This window comes from Centroberyx affinis, unplaced genomic scaffold (assembly GCF_046629955.1).
Source record: "Centroberyx affinis isolate AG114_WGS23_722 - 3 ecotype Tasmania unplaced genomic scaffold, CSIRO-AGI_Caff_v1 ptg003089l_1, whole genome shotgun sequence".
In the NCBI taxonomy this organism is placed as follows: Eukaryota; Metazoa; Chordata; class Actinopteri; order Beryciformes; family Berycidae; genus Centroberyx; species Centroberyx affinis.
The window spans coordinates 1-23,000 of NW_027281168.1; the positions used below are offsets into that span (position 1 = coordinate 1).

Sequence of the window (23,000 nt, forward strand, 5' to 3'; positions counted from 1 at the left end):
TATTCATAAGTCATCTTTATAAACTATTAAATAATGTATAAATTAATACCTTAGTTAACATGAACACCATTAGTAAATTACACATTATTTAACTGTTAATTAAGGGTTAGTCAATGCTTATTAAGCATTAACTAACCCTTATTAAGCATAAACTAACCCTTAACTTATTGACCCTTATTGTAAAGTGTTACTGTGTGTTCTAATCAACAATTCAAGTAAAATGTTACTGTTATTGTTGAATGGTACCACCACCAATTTCAAATGGCCATAAAACATGCTTTCTAATCAGAAATCTAAATTTAAGCAATATAACTCTATATGAGATAGTCACCACAGGCAAGTTTAGCTGCCTGCTTAATAAAAAGACCATTTATACCATACAATAGGGATTAATATTTTTCCAGAAAATACAACATTTTCCATCTTGGATTTAGAAATTGTCCCAGGAATCTTGGACTGGACATAAGCTACCAGTCAAGATGCATTGGTCATTTTCAATAGGCAGGATTAAATACAACAAAGAGAAATATGCATTAAACCTATTGGTTCTCATCCATACCCTTACACCTTTTGTGTATTTGGTGTTATTATTAAGACAAAAGTATGTCAATTATGTTGACTTCAAAGTCTCAAAATGTCAAAACAAACTGGTTACTCACCAAAATTTCACAGCGGGGAATCACTTGTCTTCATCTTCTTTGGTGACACATAGTTTCTATGTACTGAAAATGGCTGGAATTTTCAGAATGAACGATAGAAAGTCAGATCTTGAATTTGGTCAACAACTGCACATGCACTTAACCCTCTTCTTCGGCTGTTGACCAACTGCACATGCACATGTTTTTGACCAGATTTCGAGTTATGAGACTTTGAAAAGTTGATCAGTGGGAAAATTAATAGACTAGCCAAGAAAGACTAGACTGCGTTAGACTGAACTTGGAGATGAGTAGAGTGGGTGTGGGAGGGCGAGGCCTCCAAGCAAGTGGTGAATCAAAACAATTGTGTTGTTGTAATTCCTTGTTCAGCCACAGGAGACCGGCTCTTGACAGAGAATGTGGATTGAGGATTTAAGCCTGAATGTGGAGTAACGTGTCCTCCTGAGCATCATTAATTGAAACCAAGTGTTTATTTGCTGGAGCTTGCGATTTTGAGAAGCTCATGACATGTAGTTGTGTTTCATCAACACTTTAATTAAAATCTGTCACTCAAATCAAAGTCCACATTTCTTGGAGGAGGAGAAAAAAGTACTCCTTTTCCAACCCAGTGCACAGACAGCAAGGTTGTTTACTGTTGAGATACTACAGGTTTAACGAATCGTTCACATCAAAATTAGATTAAATTGAAGAGCTGTCTGTGAGTGAGAATCTTCACTTTCAAACTTCTAAATGGGACAATACAAACCCAGCCTTCCTGATCAAAGTGTACAAACTAAAGCAAGTGCACTGGTTGTTGAGGACAAACTATTTCAGCCACACTGGGGCTTTAGAACATGGATGGAGGTCCATTTCTATTCAAATCAGCTCAAATGAATTCCATAGATAACAATAGATGTCTGTGGGAAGGATTGTAGTTTGCAGTGGCTCATAACTTTATTTCACCCTGGTTATGGGTGGTATATTTTATCTATCAATGACATGTATCTGCACTCCCCTCACAGGTGGTAGAAGGAGGCAGTGCCAAGCAGAAAATCTTTACCTATGATGCCATGTACAACACCAATTACTCCCACATGGAGGATAATCGCAGGCGAGAGGACCTGGTGTACCAGTCAACTGTCCGGTGAGATATTGTGGTGTACTGTTGCAAAAGTTTTTTTTTTGTTTTTGATTATTTTTTTGGCATTTCACCTTTATTGGACAGTTCAAAGTAGTGCTGGGCCAAAAAGAACGAACGAATCATTTTGAACGAATCACTCATGGTACGTACTGGTTCGAGTTTTCATCAAAGCTCATTAAACGATTGAATGATCGCCATGTACCTTAACAAACAAAGACATCACACTTTCAAACCTGCTCTTTGAGGAAGTAGCCGTTGAGCGAGCTGTTCATATGAGTTTTGGAGTTTCACTTTCAAATCACTATCTGCAAGCTGTCCGAGACGAGTAGCATCTCGAGCGTTCGATAGGCCTACTACTTCCATGTTGAGTCGAGTTTGAGTATTCAGGATATGGGTTAAGAACGTATTGAAACTCGAGAACCTGAATGAACGGCTCGCTCAACAATGAGGAAGTAGCACATTGTTATCTGTATTTTAATGATTCTCTTGTACAAGAGAAATTACTCTCAGTGGGGTAAAGATATTGCTCTTGATTGAATCGATAACAACTCTATCACAGCATTTGCTATGTTGAAAGTCCACACTTGGTGGTCAGACCAACTGCTGCACAAAAAGTAAATGGTTATTAAGTCAACTTCCAGCAGCTTCCAAAATATAGGGGAGACCGGAGATGGTTGTAACATTTTTGACATTTCTGTCTGCATCTTGGAGCTCTTTTAAGCCAGTGTGTTCCAAATGTGATACAAACTAGTTACATGTGTCTGCTATTAAATGGTGTAGCTGTTATCTCTGTAACACAGAGTCTCAAACACAAGGAGTGAAATGTTACATTTCACCCCATAGTCCGGGTTAGTTGTAGCATAGCCTGGGGTGAAATGTAACATTGTGAAATAAGGATTACGACAAAAACTTAAGATATTGAAAGCTTTTTATTCAACACTTAAATTACTTTTTAACATAATTGGTGTGTGTGTGCGAGCCAAGTATGTTAGTTACTGTCAGTCATAGTAGTGCCAGACATTTGAACATAATAATAAAATTGAACAAAATGTGCAAATGTGCACCAACTTCAACAACTGAATATTAGTGTGTGTGTGTGTGTGTGTGTGTGTGTGTGTGTGTGTGTGTCTGTGTTTGTCTGCTTGTGTGTTTGTGCTTGTTTGTCTTGCACTCTTGTAGCCTTGAACTAGCTTACAGTACCTTACAGCTAACAGCTAAAACATCTTGCATGAAAGATATCTACATAGACACATAATTAACGTGATTTAAGTTTGATGAATTCAACCATAAAGCAGGCAATGCTATCACAAAAATAAATGTAAGTGTAAGTAAAAAAAATTACTTTCTTACCTCAAAATTAGTTTTTTCCTTATAAACTTGGCTGTGTCTGCCACAGGGTGCTACTTCCTCACATGAGGAATAAGGACTAAACTGAGCATGTGTAGAGTAAATCAGGTGATTCGTAGCTTGTTCCTGATTGGAGAAATTGAAAGTGTTACAACTATCCCGTGTTACAACCATCCCCGGTCTCACCTACAGTACAAGTAATAAAATCCCCTATAATCTTTGTTACTATATACTGAACAGGCTTCCTGAAGTCCAGATGGAGGATGACGGCCTGTACGAGTGCCATGTAGGGATCTACGACAGAGCCTCCAGAGACAAGGTGGTTCTAGCGTCTGGCAGCATCATCCTCACTGTCATAGGTAGGCAAGGAGAGGGACGTTCACACTACTGCACACAACTTCACTTTATATTAGGGATGCACCGATCAATGCACCACCAATCATAATCAGCCGATAATGTGGGTCATTGGTGACTGGCCGATCATTGTTTCAGTTGCCTGGTCACTCCACTCTCCTACACATCGGGTCGGACGTTGCACGTAAACGCCTCATGCTGCATTCCATTGTACTCGGAACTCAGAGAAAAACGACTTCTGACAAGGAAAAGTGCAACAGAAGTCGGGAGTTCCCGGTCGGAAATTCGGGCAAGATCCATTCCGCCCGAGTTCTCCGACATAAACACAGCTGACGTCACAGCAGTAAGTAAACCAATCTCGGAACCCACCGTCTATCGGTCTGACGAGGATTAGACTCTGGGGGCGACGGCCAATATTTCGGGTTTTCCGGTGTAGACTTCCTCTTCCGTGCGCCGGTCATTGTTTACAGTCCGATTAGCAACTTGAGACACGAGAATGGAGTTGGACTTGAGAGAGTCGAACGTTTCTCCACACAATACACAAACATTGATACTTTTTGTAGGTGTTTTAGGTCCAGACGACATTTCGGCTAATCTCTATAAACAGATATCTGCATATGAGACGTCGTCGGCGTCAGACCGATAGACGATGGGTTCCGAGATTGTAAGTAAACCGAATTCCCTTTGCATCAATTTGTACTTAATAAAACTTGATTTTACTTGATATGTCATTTATGAAAACGGTTATGAAAACGTGTTACTAATTCAACTGACTTGTGCTTCGTTACTAAATAGAAGTCTTTACTAGTATGAACTAGCCTACTAATGTTGCTAGAGCGTCGTCAGATAGCTAACGTTAATGTTAGTGGGCAAAGGGTGTTTTCCCCAGCAGACGCACTGGAACGTATTTAGATCGGAAGTCGGTAACACAGACTCGGAAATATTGACTCCAACTTCCAATGGAATGCAGCATCAGCCCCAACAGGAAGTGAGGACGTCATATCAGCCAGCGCTACATGCTACTTTGTGGATGTAAACAAAACAACGTGAACACTGAAGATGGAGGGAAACAATAATTAAACAGGACCTACTCACAAAATGCTACCTCAGATTGACATTATATCATTTGTTCTCAGCTCATTTTGTTTGCCTGACATTTTCAATTAATAACCTCAATCTTGTCATTTTTTCCCCTACCAAACTGAAGAAATAATCTCCTACTATCCCTTTCATCCCTTTTACATCCTACCTGGGAAATATGCACTTGAGTTGATGCAGCTAAATCATTTCACTTCTATTAACTTCACTGGCATATTTTTAAAGCTTAATTTTAGCTTAAGTTTAATGTATTGGACAGAAGGCAGAGCGTATGCTGCCGCAAGGACCTTTTTTCATGCGCTTCCTGTGGCATCAAGCATGTGACAACTATGTTTTGATAAAACCACTATGATTTATTTACACATGGATTGGCCAGCAATGTCACACAACCATACGAACAATGTTAAACACAGTGCAATATTGAAATTTTACATGATGTTTGTATAAAGTTTGGGTAAAATGCATTATTTCACGATTTTTATCCTCTAAATGTTATTTTGGAAGCAAAGATTGATAGTTCATGACTTCAACAGTATAACACATATATACATATACAAGCATATTCCATAATGAGTTTTACTTTCATACAAGTACTTAGTTTGTCCATGAGGGTCTCAACTATTTCAAATGGTTGACACAAAATTCTTGAACACGTTTTACGTCACAAGTGTCCTGCATACTCCTTACATCACTAAAAAAGTAAACTTTCCAGGAATTTCCAGGGGAAAAAAATGTGAAAAATGGAGATAGAGCACGCTGACTATAACAGTATCATTGCAGGAGTTGCCTGAAATCGGCCTTGATTTATTAGCTCTCTGTTTATTAAGCACTGTATTCAGCAGTGTACCAAAGTCAGTTAATTCATTAAAAAAGTCATCTATGGTTTGAGGTCAAACAACGATTAAAAGGCCTGAAAGGTCAGTGCCATTATAGTGTTTTTTTGCATGTGTTGGTTTTGTTTGTGTTAAGTTAACTTACTTTTCTCTGCAGTACCTCCAAAGTCTATCTCAGTGGTTGCGGCGGACAGCCCAGCTCCGTTCAGCCGCTATGAGGCCCAGAACTTCACTCTGGTTTGCATTGTTACAGGAGGAAAGCCAGCTCCGATGGTGAGATGGAGCCTGTTTACCTTTAATCTCTCTTGACAGATTCAGTCTCCATTAAAATAAACTCTCTGTCGCTGCTATGTGCTTTTGGTTGCTTAGGAGGATGAGAAAGCCTCCGTCGAAATTGCTTCACGGAAAAAAACTCAAATTGCTTTGATAAATCCTGATTGAGTCTGGGAGGTGCCTTCCTACCTTCATTGAAAATATGAAATTGGAAGCACCACTGGAGGACTTCAACATCAGAGTGATCAAAGAAAGAAATGTCACAGCTTGAAAATCCTGCAGGAGCTTAAAAGTTTGAACTAAAATAGCTGTTCACAACAGGGCCTTGGCCTGTGGCCCCCATAACCTCTTGGAAAATGAATTGGAAAATTAATATCTAGGGGATTAGAGGACAGTTGCAGAAGTGATACAATAAAAGTCCAAAGAAAAAAAGTCAATTCCCGCACACACTTATCACCTCTGCATTGATTTATTAAAAAGAGTTGACGTTTCAGTCACAAGGACCTTTCTCAAGACATATCAATCATAAAGTGACATAGTGCTTAAATACAGCCTATGATTGCATAATAATCCACAGCTGTGTTTGAGCTGTGTCCATGATCCCATACAACAGCTCACTCATTCAAGATTCCCTCAACTACAATATCTGCAATCATACAATCGTTCTTTTGATATTACTAACAAGCAAAACATTTTTTCAGGTGAGTGCTATATATATAAGACATAGCCCAAGTCTACAGTATACAAATGCCCCATGGGGTCCTATAACTTCAAATTCATCCATGTACAAATATACAAAATATAAATATACCAGAACACATTTTCGAGAGGACATGCCCACCCAAGAAAAGGGAAACAGAAAAATAAAAACACCAAAACAAACCAGCAAAAGGCAAAAGAAGTCCATCTCTATGCAAAATTGTTTATACCATGGTAGAAAAAACTTTTTATATATAAAACACGCAGGTCAATTATAAAAAATCAAGACAAACAAGAGGACCGATCTGTGCCCTTTTTTTCCTTTTTCTGTGTTATCTACTGAACAATAAATTGGACTACCAGTTTAACAGCACTCTGTGTGACCGGTGTAATCTCTGCCTTGCGTTTGATTGTTGTGGTAGTGGTGGATAATGATGATGGCACAAATCTTTCACTGGTCACACAACAATTTATTCTAAGCAATTATTCTATCCAGTTATAAGGTGCCCAGCTGCACAACCTCCAGCTCCTCTTCCCAGGGAAGATCAGCTGCTCACTAGCTTAATTATTTGTTTATTTGTTTGTTTATTATTTACTATTAGGATCCCCATTAGCTGTTCGTGATGCCACAGCTACTCTCCCTGGGGTTCACTGGGGTATAGTAGCATGATGTACAGTGTCAAAACTGGATGTCAAAAATATAAAAATAAAAAGAAGACAAATAAAAGAAAACATCATTCAGTTCTATGGTGCCCAAGTACACAACTTCCAGCTCCAACTGACAGTTGGATGGGGATGGGGTTGGGGTAGGGGGTTGGGTGCATTAGCATAGCAATGTAATGTCAATGTACAAAGTATATTTTTACACAAAATATAGTTTTACAATATAGTTTTACAATTTTACAAATTTTTACCAAGGTTTTACCATACTGGTCAGATGATGTAATATATACATTAACAAGTATGACTTTGGCAAAACAAGTAGCCTAATAATAATATATATGACATGACATGACATGACATGACATGACATGACATGACATGACAGAACATGACATGACATGACATGACATGACATGACATGACATGACGTGACGTGACGTGACGTGACGTGACAGAACAGAACATCAATCGATGTGAAGAAGCTAATGTTTATTCCACTATTTAGCTATCTAACTTGAGATGCAGCAAAGTAACATCTAAATCTACTTACTGAAAAAACTGGAGAGATTAACCCTCAAAGTATCCATTAGTACAATTTACTGCAGAGTAAGACATAATTTCTCTTCAAAACCTCTCTTATGAATGATGTAATGTAACTTGTCACATGCACTGAATTAAAGAAACAAGCACAGATCCTGTACAGGCCCACAGCGCGTTCAGTTCAAATCACTTCAATTCAATTCAGTTCAATTCAATTCAATTCAATTCAATTCCTACCGTTACAGTTACCTACAATTAAAGTTTGTAGGGCAGCATATGTGTTATCAAGTTACTGTTTACAAATACGTTACTAACACATGCAAGTTTGGACCAAATTGTAGAATTTTATTTTTTTTAATTGTAGAACATTCATTTTCACACCGGGAGGCTCTGTGGGATTGAGTGGAATGCTACTGGTCTACTGTTCTGTGCATCGCCAAATGACAGACATGACGTGATACACATCAGGCACATTAGAGATCAATTTAGATACATTTCTATAAATTGACCAACTTTTTATTTTTTGGGGAACACTGCGTCTCTTGTGTGTCCTCCTCCATGAGTCCCAATACCGCTTACTAGCAGCAGGTTTTTTGTGAGCATATTGCTTGACATACTTTATGCACAGTGAAGCTGTGGTGAGCTGTGTTTCTCCTATATACTGTATATATTGTATTGTGATGGGCCGCCACGGTAAAATCATGACCTGCCATGCAAAAAAGCAGGAAAGAGGGACTATATAAACTGTGCACCAAGGCATGCATGTGGGAAGTTGTAGTTTTTTGTCTTCAGCTACAAATTAATATTTTATGTAATTGTATCGAAGTGAATATTATTTATCTGTTTACATTTGAAAATCACACATTTACTTTTTCTGCTTCTATGCATAGAACCCCCCATACGGTTAATAGTAGAGGAACTAAGACCCCTAAAAGTTGAGATACCCCTACCCGAGGTAGAACAAAGCACAACCTTTTTTTCCAGAATTTTAATATGTCTAGTTTTTTAAATGGATGGTTGTATAAAGATATTTTACTGCAAAATTAGTTTATTTGGTTGATGTTTGGATCCTCCCCAAAACCGAAAATAGTGAAAATTTAGGCTTCTCCAAAAGGGACAGCATCTGCCTTATCACATCTATCTCTGGAAATAATGATCAGAATGTCACCAAATTTGGCCTGGATATTCACAGACAGTTATTGCATACAGTAAAGCAAAGATTTAATCAATACCTTTGTCCATCTTTGAAATGTATACACTTAAACACACATGAATTATAGGCGGAAATTGAATAGGAAATTAAAAATCCAAAAGGTATGTATATGTCTGTCATTATTAAAGTAAGGAAACCAATCACCAAAGAATTTCATTTATATGTACCAAAGACTGTTATCTTATCATAAAAGTAGGTTATTTGACTATTCACTTCACCCTCTGATGTCACCAGCCCCTAACAGGTAACTAGTGCAGCCAGCACTTCAAACAGACAAATACAATGGGGCCCTATTGGTGTAAATGTGTGAAGAGAAGGACACAAACCATAGATTAAAGCCAAAAAACTATCTACATTTAATGCAAACAAGTTCAATAGACATTTCTTTATCATTTTAAATACACTCTTTCTATATATTTTAATGTTTTCTTTGAATAACACTTACAATATACTGTATGATGATAATATGAGCCAACAGGCTGCATGACACAATATTTTCCAAATGATGTAACTGAAAAATTTGACTGAATGAATTGGAAAAATCAAACATGAATCATAAATTGGATCCTAAATGAATAATCAATTATATACAGTATAGAAATACACTGGGGTCCTCCATATTATATATAGCCTAATGTTGTTTTTCCATTCAAATCAATGATATAAAGATGACATTTAGCCTACTATTTATCATTCCTACTTGAAAGATTTACCTAGTTTCTCCATAGGATACATTAAATAAAGTGATATTCTTCATACTATCCTAAGTAGGATACAATTAACATAAAGGTTACAATTTCCATTCTTGGGGAATGATTTAATGTGCACACACAGGGCTTTAGTTTTAGCTGGTGTCAGTAAAATATTTTTATACAAGCATCCATTTCAAAAACTAGACATATTAAAGTTATGAAAAAACATGGTTGTGCTTTGTTCTACCTCGGGTAGGGGTATCTCAAAAACGAAAGCCTTTTTTGGAGATTTGTTCCTCTACTATGAGGTCAGTTTGATCTTTTGAAATACTGCCAAGGTTTTTGCTGAACTCTCTTTGTCCCCCGTCAGGTGTACTTCAAGCGTGATGGGGAGCTGATTGAAGTGGTGCCCTCTGCTCAGTTGTCCTCCTCAATGGGAGACCTAAGCAAGGTCCTGGGCCTAAGAAAGAGCCGGGGCAGGGGTCAAGCTGGGCTCTGGAGCTCCAAGCCGCTCAAGAGTCGAGACCTGGATGACACCAAGCTCCAGAGGTCCCTGTCTCTGCTGGAGCAGGAAGGAAAGCCGGCTCAGCTGGGCCAGGACGGCCCCGGGGTGGAGCAGGAGGGAGAGCTAGAGTCGGAGCCAGACCCCGTCCCGACCACCGAGGTGATCCCCGAGACCGTGGTGAGCCGGGAGTTTCCCCGCTGGGTCCAGAGCACCGACCCGCTCTACTACTTTCAGCATCGTCAGCAGGTGGCCAGTGATGGCACCATGGAGGTGAGAGCTATGCTGACCTGGAGTCTCAACCCCCAGCTGGACAATGAGGCTCTGTTCAGCTGTGAGGTCAAGCACCCGGCCCTGTCCATGCCCATGCAGGCTGAGGTCACACTTGGTGAGTGGAGCCACATCACACACAGGCTATGTTCACATGTACAGAGAATTCCGGTTCCTTAGGGCGTTTTCACACCTATAGTTTGTTTGCTCTGGTCCAAATCAGTTGATAAGTTTGTAAACTTGGGGCGTTTTCCCCTTGGCTCGGTTTCTTTTCACACAGAGAAAAATCCAAGCGAACCAAAATGCATCACTACAAACCACGTGAGAACGTTCACTCCGTTTATTGATCAGATGTGTCTGGGGTGGGACAAGAAAGTAAATACAGGAAGAAGGTCCTGTGTTCTGGACTAGTGCACATTGCTATGCAACATGGAGCAACGGCAGAGTTGGCATTTGCTCATAACTGTTGTAATTATGTTGGCAATATACCAGGCAAACCTGTACCAGCAGAATGTCGAATGCACGTATGTACCGGACCAAGACCACCTCCTCTAAAGGGTCTCGGTGCGGTTGTTTTGGTCTGCACCCGAGTGCGATTACTGTGTTCACACTTGCTCAGACGAATTGCACCAAGGGGGAAAACGAACCAGAGTCCGATTTAATCGGACTAAAGTGCAGGTGTGAAAACGCCCTTAGATAACCTGGTTTTGGGTTGATGCATGTAAACATCATAACTGGGTTGGATTAACCAGGTTAACCTCATTCTCTGAGGTTTACTCTCACATTAAACTAGTTACTGTGGCATGGAAACATCTTAATGCTTTCACCTTTGATTTTCACTGTCTGACAAACTCACACTTTATGGATACATTTTGATGTCAACAAAAACATGCAAGCAATGACCTACTTACTATTACTATTGGGATCCTCAGTTGTTTCCGCTGCATTAGAAGTAAGCTGCTATGGTTCAGTCAAAGAGGGGGATTCTGTTAACTGGTTTATTCATGACAACAGGAAGACTCAATGGCAGGGTATCAAAGGCCCATGTAAACTGATTAAGCCCAATACGAGCTGAACCAGAGTATGGACAATAGCCAGGTTACCCTGGCATGCCACTGAAACACTAAGCAAGATTGAAAAATATGGAACCTCCTCACCCCATTTATCTTTTTTTCCAACTATCAAACAAACTACGGAGCAGAGATAGCCTTGACATATTTTTTTGAATATTTATATGAAATTACCTTGCTCCTGCAACAGAGCTTCAAGTTGGATTGTATAACTTCACAATTCTTTTTTTACACTATTTATTATTATTTTTCCAATTGAACTATTGGCAAATTAGGCAAATTAGCAGGGATAATAGGCTGTTAAAAGAGATAATCTGTGAGATTCTTGTTTTTCTTTATTTGGTGATGAGCAGTCATTGCTTTGGTGTTTTATAGTCAGTGTCGGCACTGGCCCAACATGGTATTAAAGACATTCAATGCTATTAAACTGCAGCGAAACCTACCAGTCCAAAAGAAAAAGAACCATCTCCACTCCACTCCTCCTCATCCCTTCTTATTTCTGAGTGCTTTTCATCTTTGCAGGGCAATACCAATGTTCACTCTAGTTTTGGCTCGGAGATGGTCACTTTCTTTGTTGGCACGCTTGCCTTGCTCTGAGTGATTAATCTGTTTCTTTTTCCTTGTACCACTCTTTTCTTCGTTTGTTCAGCCATGCTGGCTGTTGCTGCTCATGCTAATTACTTCTTTTATTTAATGGTCCCATATGGTGTAAAACAGGATTTCCCTTGCCTCTTGGATTATAAAGGAGTTGGATGTGCTATCTAAACATCATGAAAGTATCAAAACACACGGTAGCCAACTAAATCCACACAATCCATATTAGAAAAGGTTCGCTCATCATTTTTGTACCTGTAGCTGCCGGGCTGTGGTGTTCCACATTTCACTCTTGAAACGGTTACCCAATCAGAACAAAGAGGTCGTTAATATTAATGAGTCTTCAAGGCACAGCAACAAAAACAGCCCGTTTTTGGCAAGGCACAGAGAGATGCTGGAAAATGAACGTGTAAAAATAGATTGAGTGTTTTTGATACATAACACCACACACAGCTTTGAATGGACCTCAAGACATAAAATGGGCATCTACTATTGATGAAGTAACCCTACAGCTCATAGCCAATCAAATTTATTATGCACTGCTCGCACATACAATGTAGAAAATAGCACTGTTATGTTAACTGCCATGTTTTTTCAAGTTTTGTCAATGAAGTCATATGCTGGGCGTGATCAAAGTGAGGTCAAAGTGTGCCTATCAGCAGATATACGAAGGGGCAAACCAATCCATTATTGGAACAATCAACCGACATGGAGGCACTGGAGAGCTCATTTCCGGTTTAGACATAGGCTAACCGCCCTGCCAATTTTTCCAAAACTTGGTCCAGTGGTAGAAGGGCAGCCCTAGTGGCCACTGAACAGATCTAGTGCAAACTAGACATTTGCTAGCTTAGCTGGGTTTGTCTTCAGCCTGATGGCTAAGCTACCTACTACTACTCTTCTCCCGTGTGTAGCATTAGAGTGGCAGCTACTTTGATACATGGACTTATCGATGATGCCCGAGCCAGAATGGAGAGAGATATCCTGCTCCCCGGCTTTTTGAAAGGAAGCATTTGCCAACCATCAACCTCCCTGCAAAGACTGTCGGGTGCTAGCCGATCAGGTAGCTATGCTGCAATTGGAGCTCGAAAAACTGAGCAAGCTTATCACAGGAGCGAATACTGCCTGTGATAACACCATTCCTTGGGACAACACGCTAATTGACCATCGTCTGAATGAACCTGCACCGCGGCCTCAGGGGGACTGCCCATTGTTCCGACGGCCCATTATTCCAAAACCCCAATAGTCAGAAAAAATGTCCCATATTGGACTGAAAGACCATTTGTCCGACATCCCGAAGGTGGTTGGGTTGATCCAGCTGCTACAGTCTCTACTGGTCCAAGTTCTGCTGCTACAGCTGGCAATGCTGCTAGGCCAACATCTACCAGACCCCAGCGACCACAGTCCAGCAGAACACAGGGACCATCCAGCCCACCGCAGTCTGAACCCCCTCCCCCTCCTCCAACAACCATCGTCCTTGGTGACTCCATTGTAAGGGACATCAGGGTAAGGAGGGGCCACACCTATTGCTTCCCTGGAGCCTGTGTTTCAGATATTCTGGAACAGCTACCCACTGCACTACAACACCATCCTGAGTGCACCAGGATCATCATGGTTCAAACTAGAGCTCTGCGCGGGACTTTTTTTTTTTATCCCGCTCCTGCCCGCTCCCGCAGGATTTCTGACCATTACCGCCCGCTCCCGCAATGTGTGTGTTATTGACCGCCCGCTCCCGCCCGCAGCAAGGTTAAAACCGCCCGCTCCTGCGAGATCTGCGTCGGGTCCCACGGGTCCCAATGCAGTCCTCTAGTCCCACCTGTCGGTAATAACGTAGCGAAATTACGTTCTAGTGACAACTGACAACTGAGAAATTTGTCCAAATGTCAGACTTGCCTTGCTTTGCTTTGGTATTGTAATGACTTGCTTTGATTTTCTTTTCATCTGCATTTGTTGACTCCGTCTCCATCCTTCTGGTTAAATCCCGGGACCCGCAGTTTATTTTTTGACCACACGCTCTCGCCCGCAGCAAAGTTAAAACCGCCCGCTCCCGCGAGATTCCCAATGCAGGGCTCTAGTTCAAACGAGACAAGGAAACAACAAACTGAAGTACTAAAAAAGGACTTCAGGCAGCTCCTAACTGCTCTGCTGTCTACTGGGTCCAATCCCCACCTTTGGTCTTGGCTATGGCAGCTTTTCAAGTCTTTTTTCCCTCCAGAACTGGCTTAAGACAGAGTGCAAAACCCTTGGTCTGTATTTCATCGACAACTTTGATCTGTTTTGGAACCGCAGTGACTTTTACAAGAAGGATGCACTTCATCCCAACCGCACTGGTGCCCGCATGCTCTCTGCTAACATGGATTTTGCCATCATTGAACACTGAGATAGTCCGCGCCCTGTAGCTCCTAACTTCCATACTACAGTCTAAGTCGGCTAGTTACTGTAACAATCCTAACATATACAGTATGTCTCTTCCAACTGTATTAATAACTTAAGATGGTTATGGTCACACCAAACTGTCACAAACCACTCAAGGGGCCAGGACTGCTAATCCCAGTCAGGATTAGTAACAGGCTCAGAGGGAAGTTAGTTACATCTGTCAACCGTCACTGTGCTCATCTAAAAAATCTTGTCCATATTAAGCCCCAGTTCTGTCAGCAATCCCTCTATATGCAACTTTTATTTTGTGTGCATTTTAATTTTTTCCTTGCTATTTGGAACTAGTAGCACCTGATAACTATGGAAACTAAGCAACATCTTTGAAAGTAGTTTGTGAAAAAAATGATGTCCTCATATGAGGACAATGGGTTTACGTTGCAGCATTAAATGTAACTATCTTCTATTGGATAGCACAAGAAAGTCACCAATATGCATCAAATTCCTTATTTCAATGTAATAACCTTGCAGTACAAAAACATAAACAACAAATAAAAACAATGTAGACTAATTTTATTGCATGCAAAACTACTGTTCTATCTATATTTACAAACAAAACACTTGCAAAGTGTTACTTTTGGCCCATTTCAGCCCAGTTCCCCCTGACCTCTCCCTACTCTCTGGATGAATTTCATGGGAATGTAGTCCCACTGTCCTCACAGTGTTAAAATGTCAAATTATGATGCCATACCAAACTATGCTGTTAATTGTAAATAAACAAATTTAATCATAAAAATGTATACAGTTTTTGTGCTCTGCTCACTGAGACATGGCTTGACCAGACTGGCGCCAAAGAGTTGATTGAAACTTCACCTACTAATTTCAACTTCCTGCACTGCACTAGAAACAATAGGAGGGGTGGAGGGGTTGCTGCTCTTTATGCAGACTATTTAGGTTGCAAAACTGTTTCTCTTGGTGATTTCTCAACTTTTGAAGATCTTGCTGTGTTTTTTAAATCTGTGTCGCCTGTCTTATTACTTACATTGTACCACCCTCCTAAACTCAGACAGGGATTCTTCGATCAGTTTGGTGAACTGCTGTTCACAATTTCCATTAAGTATGACTGTATTGTTATCTCAGGGGACTTCAATATTCATATTGACATTTCCAATAATTCTGACACTAAATAGCTTCTGACTTTTCACTTTTCACAACATGTTACAGGACCCACTCACAAAAAAGGCCACACCCTGGATCTGATTATTTCTAAAGGACTTCATATTATAGCAACTGAAATCCTTGATGTTGCAATCTCAGATCATTTCTGCATATTCTTTAACATTACCTGGGTCCCTATACATGTCAGTGAAACCAAAGTCACAAAAAAGCACTTTATTCGTGCAAATACAGCTGATATGTTCATCCATGATTACACAAAGCTTACATTGCCCACCCTGTCATCATGCAGTGTCATGGTAGACAACTTCAACTGTGTACTTAGACAGGTCATTCACAGAATTGCTCCTATCAAAACAAGCCACATACCTAAAGCACCTAAAGCTCCTTGGAGAAATGGGGAAAGAGTGAGGTCATCAAAGAGAACATGCAGAAGGGCAGACCAAAAATGGCAAAAGACCAAACTAGAGGTTGATTATGAAATCTACAAAAACACTGACTAGATATAATAAAGAAATGAAACTTGCAAGGCAATGTTACATCTCTAAACTAATAGATGATAATAAAAATAATGCCCAGTTCCTATTCCACACAATTGACAAAATGATAAATCCCACTAGATCAATTCCTGCTGAGTTCCTTTCTCTAAATAAATGCAATGAGTTTGTCTCCTTCTTTCAAGAAAAGATCTCTCACATCAGAGACAATAGTGTGATCTCTTGTTCAAATGGATCTGGCCCTTCCCTCCCTTCACCTCAGTGTGCCACAGTTGTTACCATGTGTCATTTCCCTTTGATTACCTCCTGTGATCTTGAAGAAATCATGCAGCAGCTTAAGTCATCCACTTGTTCTCTTGATCCTATCCCAACCAAGTTATTTAAGTCTGTCTTTCACTATCTGTCAAGTCAACTATTGTGTATTGTCAATGTCTCCCTACACTCTGGTGTTTTCCCCTCCTCTGTCAAGCATGCTATCATTACACCCACACAAAAAGAACAACCTTGATCCATTTGTAATTAGTAACTATAGACCCATTTCCAATGTCCCCTTTCTCAGTAAAATACTTGAAAAGATTGTCTACAAACAACTGCATAGCTACCTATCATTCCATAATCTGTATGATGTGTACCAATCTGGTTTTAGAACTAACCACAGCCCTGTAACAACGCATTATGTAATAACTTGACAAAATGTAATACATTTTTACTTCATTATGTAATAATCTGCCGCATTTTGTAATAATCTGCCGCATTTTGTAATACACAGCCTGAACGCAATATGTAATAAATTTCCCCGCATTTTGTAATAAATTATTACATATTGCGGTGGTTATTACAAAGGTGGTTATTACAGATTACAAACACTTGAAGTTGCTTTAACCAAAAAATGAATTTTTAGTCAGTATGATTCATGCTAGAATGCATAAAATAAACATTGTTGTTATAACTCCCGTATTTTGTAATAACCACCGCAATATGCAATAATTTATTACAAATTGCGTTCAGGCTGTGTATTACAAAATGCGGCAGATTATTACAAAATGCGGGTGTTATTACATAATGAAGTGAAAATTTATTACATTTTGTCGAGTTATTACATAATGCGTTGTTACACGTCCTCATTAGAGTCATTAATGATCTTAGGATCAACAGTGATGCAAACAGACTCTCCATTTTAATATTGTTAGACCTGAGTTCAGCTTTTGATACTGCTGACCATGAAATTTTAGTTCACAGACTCAAAAATTACATCGGCCTTCTTGACTGGTTTTCCTCCTACATAAAAAATAGGACTTTCTCTGTGTCTCTGGGTAATTTCATGTCTGACAATGCTGACATTCCCTGTGGGGTCCCTCAAGGGTCAGTCCTTGGTCCACTGCTGTTTAACCTATATATGCTCCCGCTTGGTTCCATCATACAGAAACACAATGTGTCCTCCTACGCCGATGATACGCAGTTGTACATCTCTTTTTCCCCTGGTACTTTCAGTCCCATAGACAAAATTATTAACTGCACTGATGACATCACCCACTGAATGTCTCACAACTTTTTACAGCTCAACAAAGACAAGACTGAGATTCTAGTTGTTGGTGCTAAAGCTCAGGGGCAACAGGTTCATTCATATTCGGCCTCACTGTCTCTGAAACACAGTGAGCAGGTCAGAAATCTGGGTGTTATTTTGGATGCTGATCACAATTTTCAAAATCATATCACTAATATTACCAGGACTGCTTTTTATCATTTAAGAAACATAGCAAAAGTTAGAGGCTTCTTGTCCCAGTCCAACTCTGAAAAATTGGTCCATGCATTCATTCGCAGTCGCCTAGATCAGTGGTTCTCAACGTGGGGTCCGGGGACCACCAGGGGTCCTTGAGGTGGTTCCAGGGGGTCCCCAGCAAATTGATGAATTGTTAAACTTCACCATTATTTCATTTACAAGAAGTTAACACAATTAGATAATGTAGAAGAATGACTGTTTTGATCATAGTTTCACTGTTATCTCTCTACCTACAATACAGATAGTCATGGAATTCTGGACAAAATAATTTCTAACAATAAAAAATATTCTCAGATTTGGGTCTGAGAGACAAAATCTCATCTGATGGGGGTCCGTGGCTCTAATGTGGACTAGATTAGGGGTCCTTTATATGAAAAAGGTTGACAATCACTGGCCTAGATTACTGTAATGCCCTATTCACTGGACTTCCCAAAAAGACTGTTGGAAGGCTGCAGCTAGAGTGCTAACTGGGACAAGAAGAACTGAGCATATCACTCCAATACTTCATTCACTTCACTGGCTTTCCAGTACAATATAGAATTGATTTCAAAGTATTACTCATTGTCTACAAGGCTTTACACGGTTTAGCTCCCGAATACATCCCTGACTTGCTCACTGACTACGAACCAGCCAGACCCCTCAGGTCATCAGGCACTGGTCTCCTACACATCCCTACAATCAAAACTAAATCTGGTGAAGGTGCATTCTGTCACTATGGTCCCACTCTCTGGAACAAATTGCCTGATGACCTGAGATCTGCCACAACAGTGTCCTCATTTAAAGGCAGGCTTAAGACCTTCCTTTTTTTCTCAGGCATTTGGTTAAGGGTATGAGTGTGCTTGTGTTTGTATACATGTTTCAAATGATGCACTTTGCTATTTTCATTTTTAATGTGCAGCACATTGAGTTTACATCTATATGAAATGTGCTATATAAATAAAATTTGATTGATTGATTGAATTGGCCATGTGGTGTTGTGATAATCAGCTGAAATGCTTAAAAGTGGCTAGAATTTGAACAGGCATATCTCATGTCCCATTTCAGGTCCAGTCATTAACTTTTGGTGGAACTTTTGGAAAATCTGACATGTGGAACTGATATATATTGGCAATTGCATAGTGTTGGCGGAGGTATGCCAAGGTCAAGGTCAAGGTAAACTTTATTATCCCAGATAGGGAAATTCAGGTGGTCAAGGCGCAAAAGTACACAAAGTAGTCATAAAAACAAATATAAATACAACTATACAATATACAGTCCCCCCTTCCATCCTCCCAACACACGCGCCCACACACACACACACACACACACAGTATTTCCAAGCACCCTCGCTCTGGCATATGCTGACACACACACTAATGTAGAGACACGCTGTACTGAGTGTCACTATTATTATTATTATTACAGAAGAAGAAGAACAAATGGCAGGTTTTATATAAATGCACAAAAGAGAAACCCTTAAATCAGACACACTGGTTGGCAGTGCCGAGACAGAACTAATTGAAAAGGGAAGCCATGTGAATCCTTTAGGTGCAGTTTCACAAGATGGGACTAAATGAGACGCATAATGAGAGCTGCTGAGATTCAAACTTCAACACAAACACATTATTATGAAGGTGGAATTCAAGGCTGGCTGCAAAGGATTAACAGGAGCATGCCATCTAATTAATTTATTCAAATTTTAATTGAAAATGATAGAACTCGGACTTCCTGAGCCCTCAGCAGAGTTTGTACTGGTTCAGTTCCACCTTTCAATGACAAGGAGGTGGACATGTACTTTCTAGTGAGCCAATCACAAAAAAGGCTACCAACTGTTTAAAGTCAAGTCAGTCAAGTAAGCTAGTTTGACTGTGTTGGCCTGTGTTTTGAATGGATTTTGTATTTATCAAGTTTTAACAGAATTATGTAGCACTAGTACTACTCTGAAGAAGAACTGTGGTATAAGATCTATTACAACCCACTTATTTTATTTTATTTTATTTTATTTTATTTTATTTTATTTTATTTTATTTTATTTTATTTAGCACAAAAGAGTAATTCAAACAAAATATCCATAATGTATACCAGCATCATAAAGAGCATATGCAAGGAAGACCAAAGAAACCCAGAGGGGCTTATGGAGTGTCTCCCTTAATAACAATCATACATAATTACAATATAGTATAATGAAACCCCCAAAAAAGTTTAGAAAGAACAAAACAATATAAACAAATCAATAGGTAAAGTAATACTGTTAAATAAATAGGGGGAAAAGTAGAAAATAAGTAAAAGAATGTTAAAAGAAACTGAAAAGAAAAGGAAAAGCAGAGTAAAGGAATAAAGGAAAAGATTAGTTAACACAAAGTAATTAATTATACCAAAAAAGAGACAGCAGTATGATCACCTCAATAAACATGATGATTGTGAAATAAATACTGTTTGACAGCTTTTTTCAACAGATTGGGTGTGAGATCAAAAAAATGAGGGGGGAGTTTATTGAAAACTTTGGCTCCTCTAAAATGAAGACTAAACACTCTCTCTCTCTCTCTCTCTCTCTCTCTCTCTCTCTCACGCACACACACACACACACACACACACACACACACACACACACACACACACACACACACACACACACACACAGCAATTATGCAGAATGCTTATCCTACCCCTCATTATGTAAAGCACCATGAATTCATTGATTGTTTATTTGACCAGAGAGGCTTTTCTCAGATTGGTCCCCATGTCTCCTGGCAATTTTTCCATGTAGGCTTCAAAAACAAAATGACATGGCATTTTAACTCAAGTCTCTGCAAAGTGTGATGAGAAGTGTGATGAGTTTTGGGTATTCTTTACCAAAAAGGCTAAAAATATAACACTTCAGATTTCCCTCTCCCTCTTATTGGGACTTATCTGTTATGTAAAAAAACAAATTCATCTGTTTGGTTTTAAGTTTTGAGCCCATTTCCCATAATTTTTACCCTCAACAAGGACTACCGACTGGGGTCCCTGGGGACCCCAAGAATAACAACCATCATAGCAAAATGTTAACTTTCTTCTCAAACATTATTCATTATGTAATTAACAGACAGAGTGCCCCTACCCCCCCTGATAGTATGTGATACTTTAAATTAGGACCCATGGCAAACATGAACTCAATAAATAGTTCCATCTATTAAAACTGCATAGGCGGAATTGGGTGCTTTTGACTGGGGTCCCCCAGGACCCCGATACATTGGTATTTTTAAAAAGCACTAATTAAAACAGAAACAGAAAACAATGATATGAAGTCATTAGGAACAAATTGATTGACAAAGTCATGAAAAATTGGAATGATAGAATAAAGCACCTGTGAGATATGACCCCAGTTGGTAGGATGAAACTGTCTGCTGTAGGAAATGATCTACCTGCTGCTCCTACAATGTTCTTGGCACAGTAGACTGACTGTCTACAGCACTGGATGGGTATGTCTGCTCTTTTCTTTTTCTTTTTTTTTCAACGTCAAAGTCAACTTTATTGTCAATTCTGCCATATGTACAGGACATACAGAGGATCGAAATGCCGTTTCTCTCAGATCACGGTGCAGGCAAATACAAGTACAAAACAAAACAACAAGGGTATAAAACATACTAGTATAAAAAGATACTAAAAAGGGACTAAGAATTTAAATGATTATAAGTTAAAATGGGGTCTGGGAGGACAATAACAAGGCACAGATCAAGAACAAACAAACTGCAAAAATAACAGTAGTGCAGGTAGTAATAAAAGGATGTGCAAGTAATAAGTCATCCACAGGATGAGTAGTAGCAGCAGTTTTTGTAGTAAACCTTGTACAAAGTGTGGCTGGTGCTGAGTGTAGGCGTGTGTGTGCGTGTACATATATGTTTGTATAAAAGTTACTTATGGTTGGTACTGTTTGACGTGTGTGTGTGTGGGGGGGGGGGATGGGTGGGTTACAGTCCAGACTTTCTGAAAGCAGAGGAGAGAGAGTTCTTGCTGCTGCAATAGCCTAATTTCCCTATGGGGATCATTAAAGGTTAATGTTATCTTATCTTATCTTATCTTATCTTATCTTATCTTATCTTATCTTATCTTATTTTATCTTATCTTATCTTATCTTATCTTATCTTATGTTATCTTATCTTATCTTATCTTATCTTATCTTATCTTATTTTATCTTATCTTATCTTATCTTCTCTCAGCACTGCAAAGCAAAATCATCGTTTATGTCATGATAATTTATCATCTTACTGAGCAAACATCACCTCTGGTGTCCTCCAGGGTTCAATTCTAGGTCCCCTCCTCTTCTCTCTCTACATGCTTGGCAACATCATTTGTAAACATGTTACATCTCTTGCTATGCAGTCTGCACCCAATTATACCTCCCATTGAAAACCTAGTGACCCAAACTGCATATTCAGTCTCAAGAATTGCTTTGCAGACATTAAGTGTTTGATGTCTCAAAACATTTTACAACTCAGTGAAATCACATGGGAAATTATTGGGCCTCTTCAACTCCATAAATGATATTCTAAAAACTGTTATACTATGTACTCCAACAACACCCTGTGGCCAGAAAACCTAGGAGTGATTGACTTTTGAAACACTGGTGCAGTCCTACTTCTTGCAACTGAGAAACATCAAAAAACAAGTTGTTATTATCCTCTATAACTTTAGAGAAGGTCATTCATGTTTTCATCTCATGTTGTTTCAACCTCTGCAAAACTCTTACATCTTGCTTCCTTCAGGCAAATGTCACTCTGACATCTCCAGCTTACTCAGAATGTAGCAGCTAAACCAAGAGACCAGATATCCCAAATTTAAGCATCTCTACACATGGTTTCACACTGGATTTAGAGATGATTTTCTGATTTTACTGCTCATGTTTAAAGTGCGGCTAGGTTTGGCCCTACCTATATTGTAGACCAGTGATTCTCAACCTTTTCCATATCAAGGACCCCTAATTTAGTCCACATCGGGGCCAAGGACCCCCATTTGATGAGATTTTGTCTCCCGGACCCAAATCTGAGATCATTTTTTTTTGTTAGATATGATTTTGTCCAGAATTCCATGACTATCTGTATTGTAGGTACAGAGATAACAATGAAACTATGATAAAAAATAGTCATTATTCTACATTCTCTAATTGTGACTTCTTGTAAATGAAATAATGGTAAAGTTTAACAATTTATCAATTTGCTTGGGACCCCCTGGAACCCTCTCGAGGACCCCTGGTGGTCCCCGGACCCCACGTTGAGAACCACTGTTGAAGACCTC

General features: G+C 39.5%; 1 protein-coding gene across 1 annotated transcript in view; it reads left to right on the plus strand.

Moving 5' to 3' along the window:
- The first annotated feature begins 1,663 nt into the window (after nt 1-1,663).
- The window catches only part of LOC139659394 (immunoglobulin superfamily member 21-like), a 29,067-nt gene continuing 7,730 nt past the window's right edge, over nt 1,664-23,000 (plus strand). The window contains exons 1-4 of the mRNA XM_071537647.1: nt 1,664-1,779; nt 3,364-3,482; nt 5,566-5,681; nt 9,859-10,378. Of these exons, the coding sequence (XP_071393748.1) occupies nt 1,706-1,779; nt 3,364-3,482; nt 5,566-5,681; nt 9,859-10,378 (829 nt within the window). The 5' untranslated portion in view covers nt 1,664-1,705. The remainder of the gene's footprint in view (nt 1,780-3,363; nt 3,483-5,565; nt 5,682-9,858; nt 10,379-23,000) is intronic.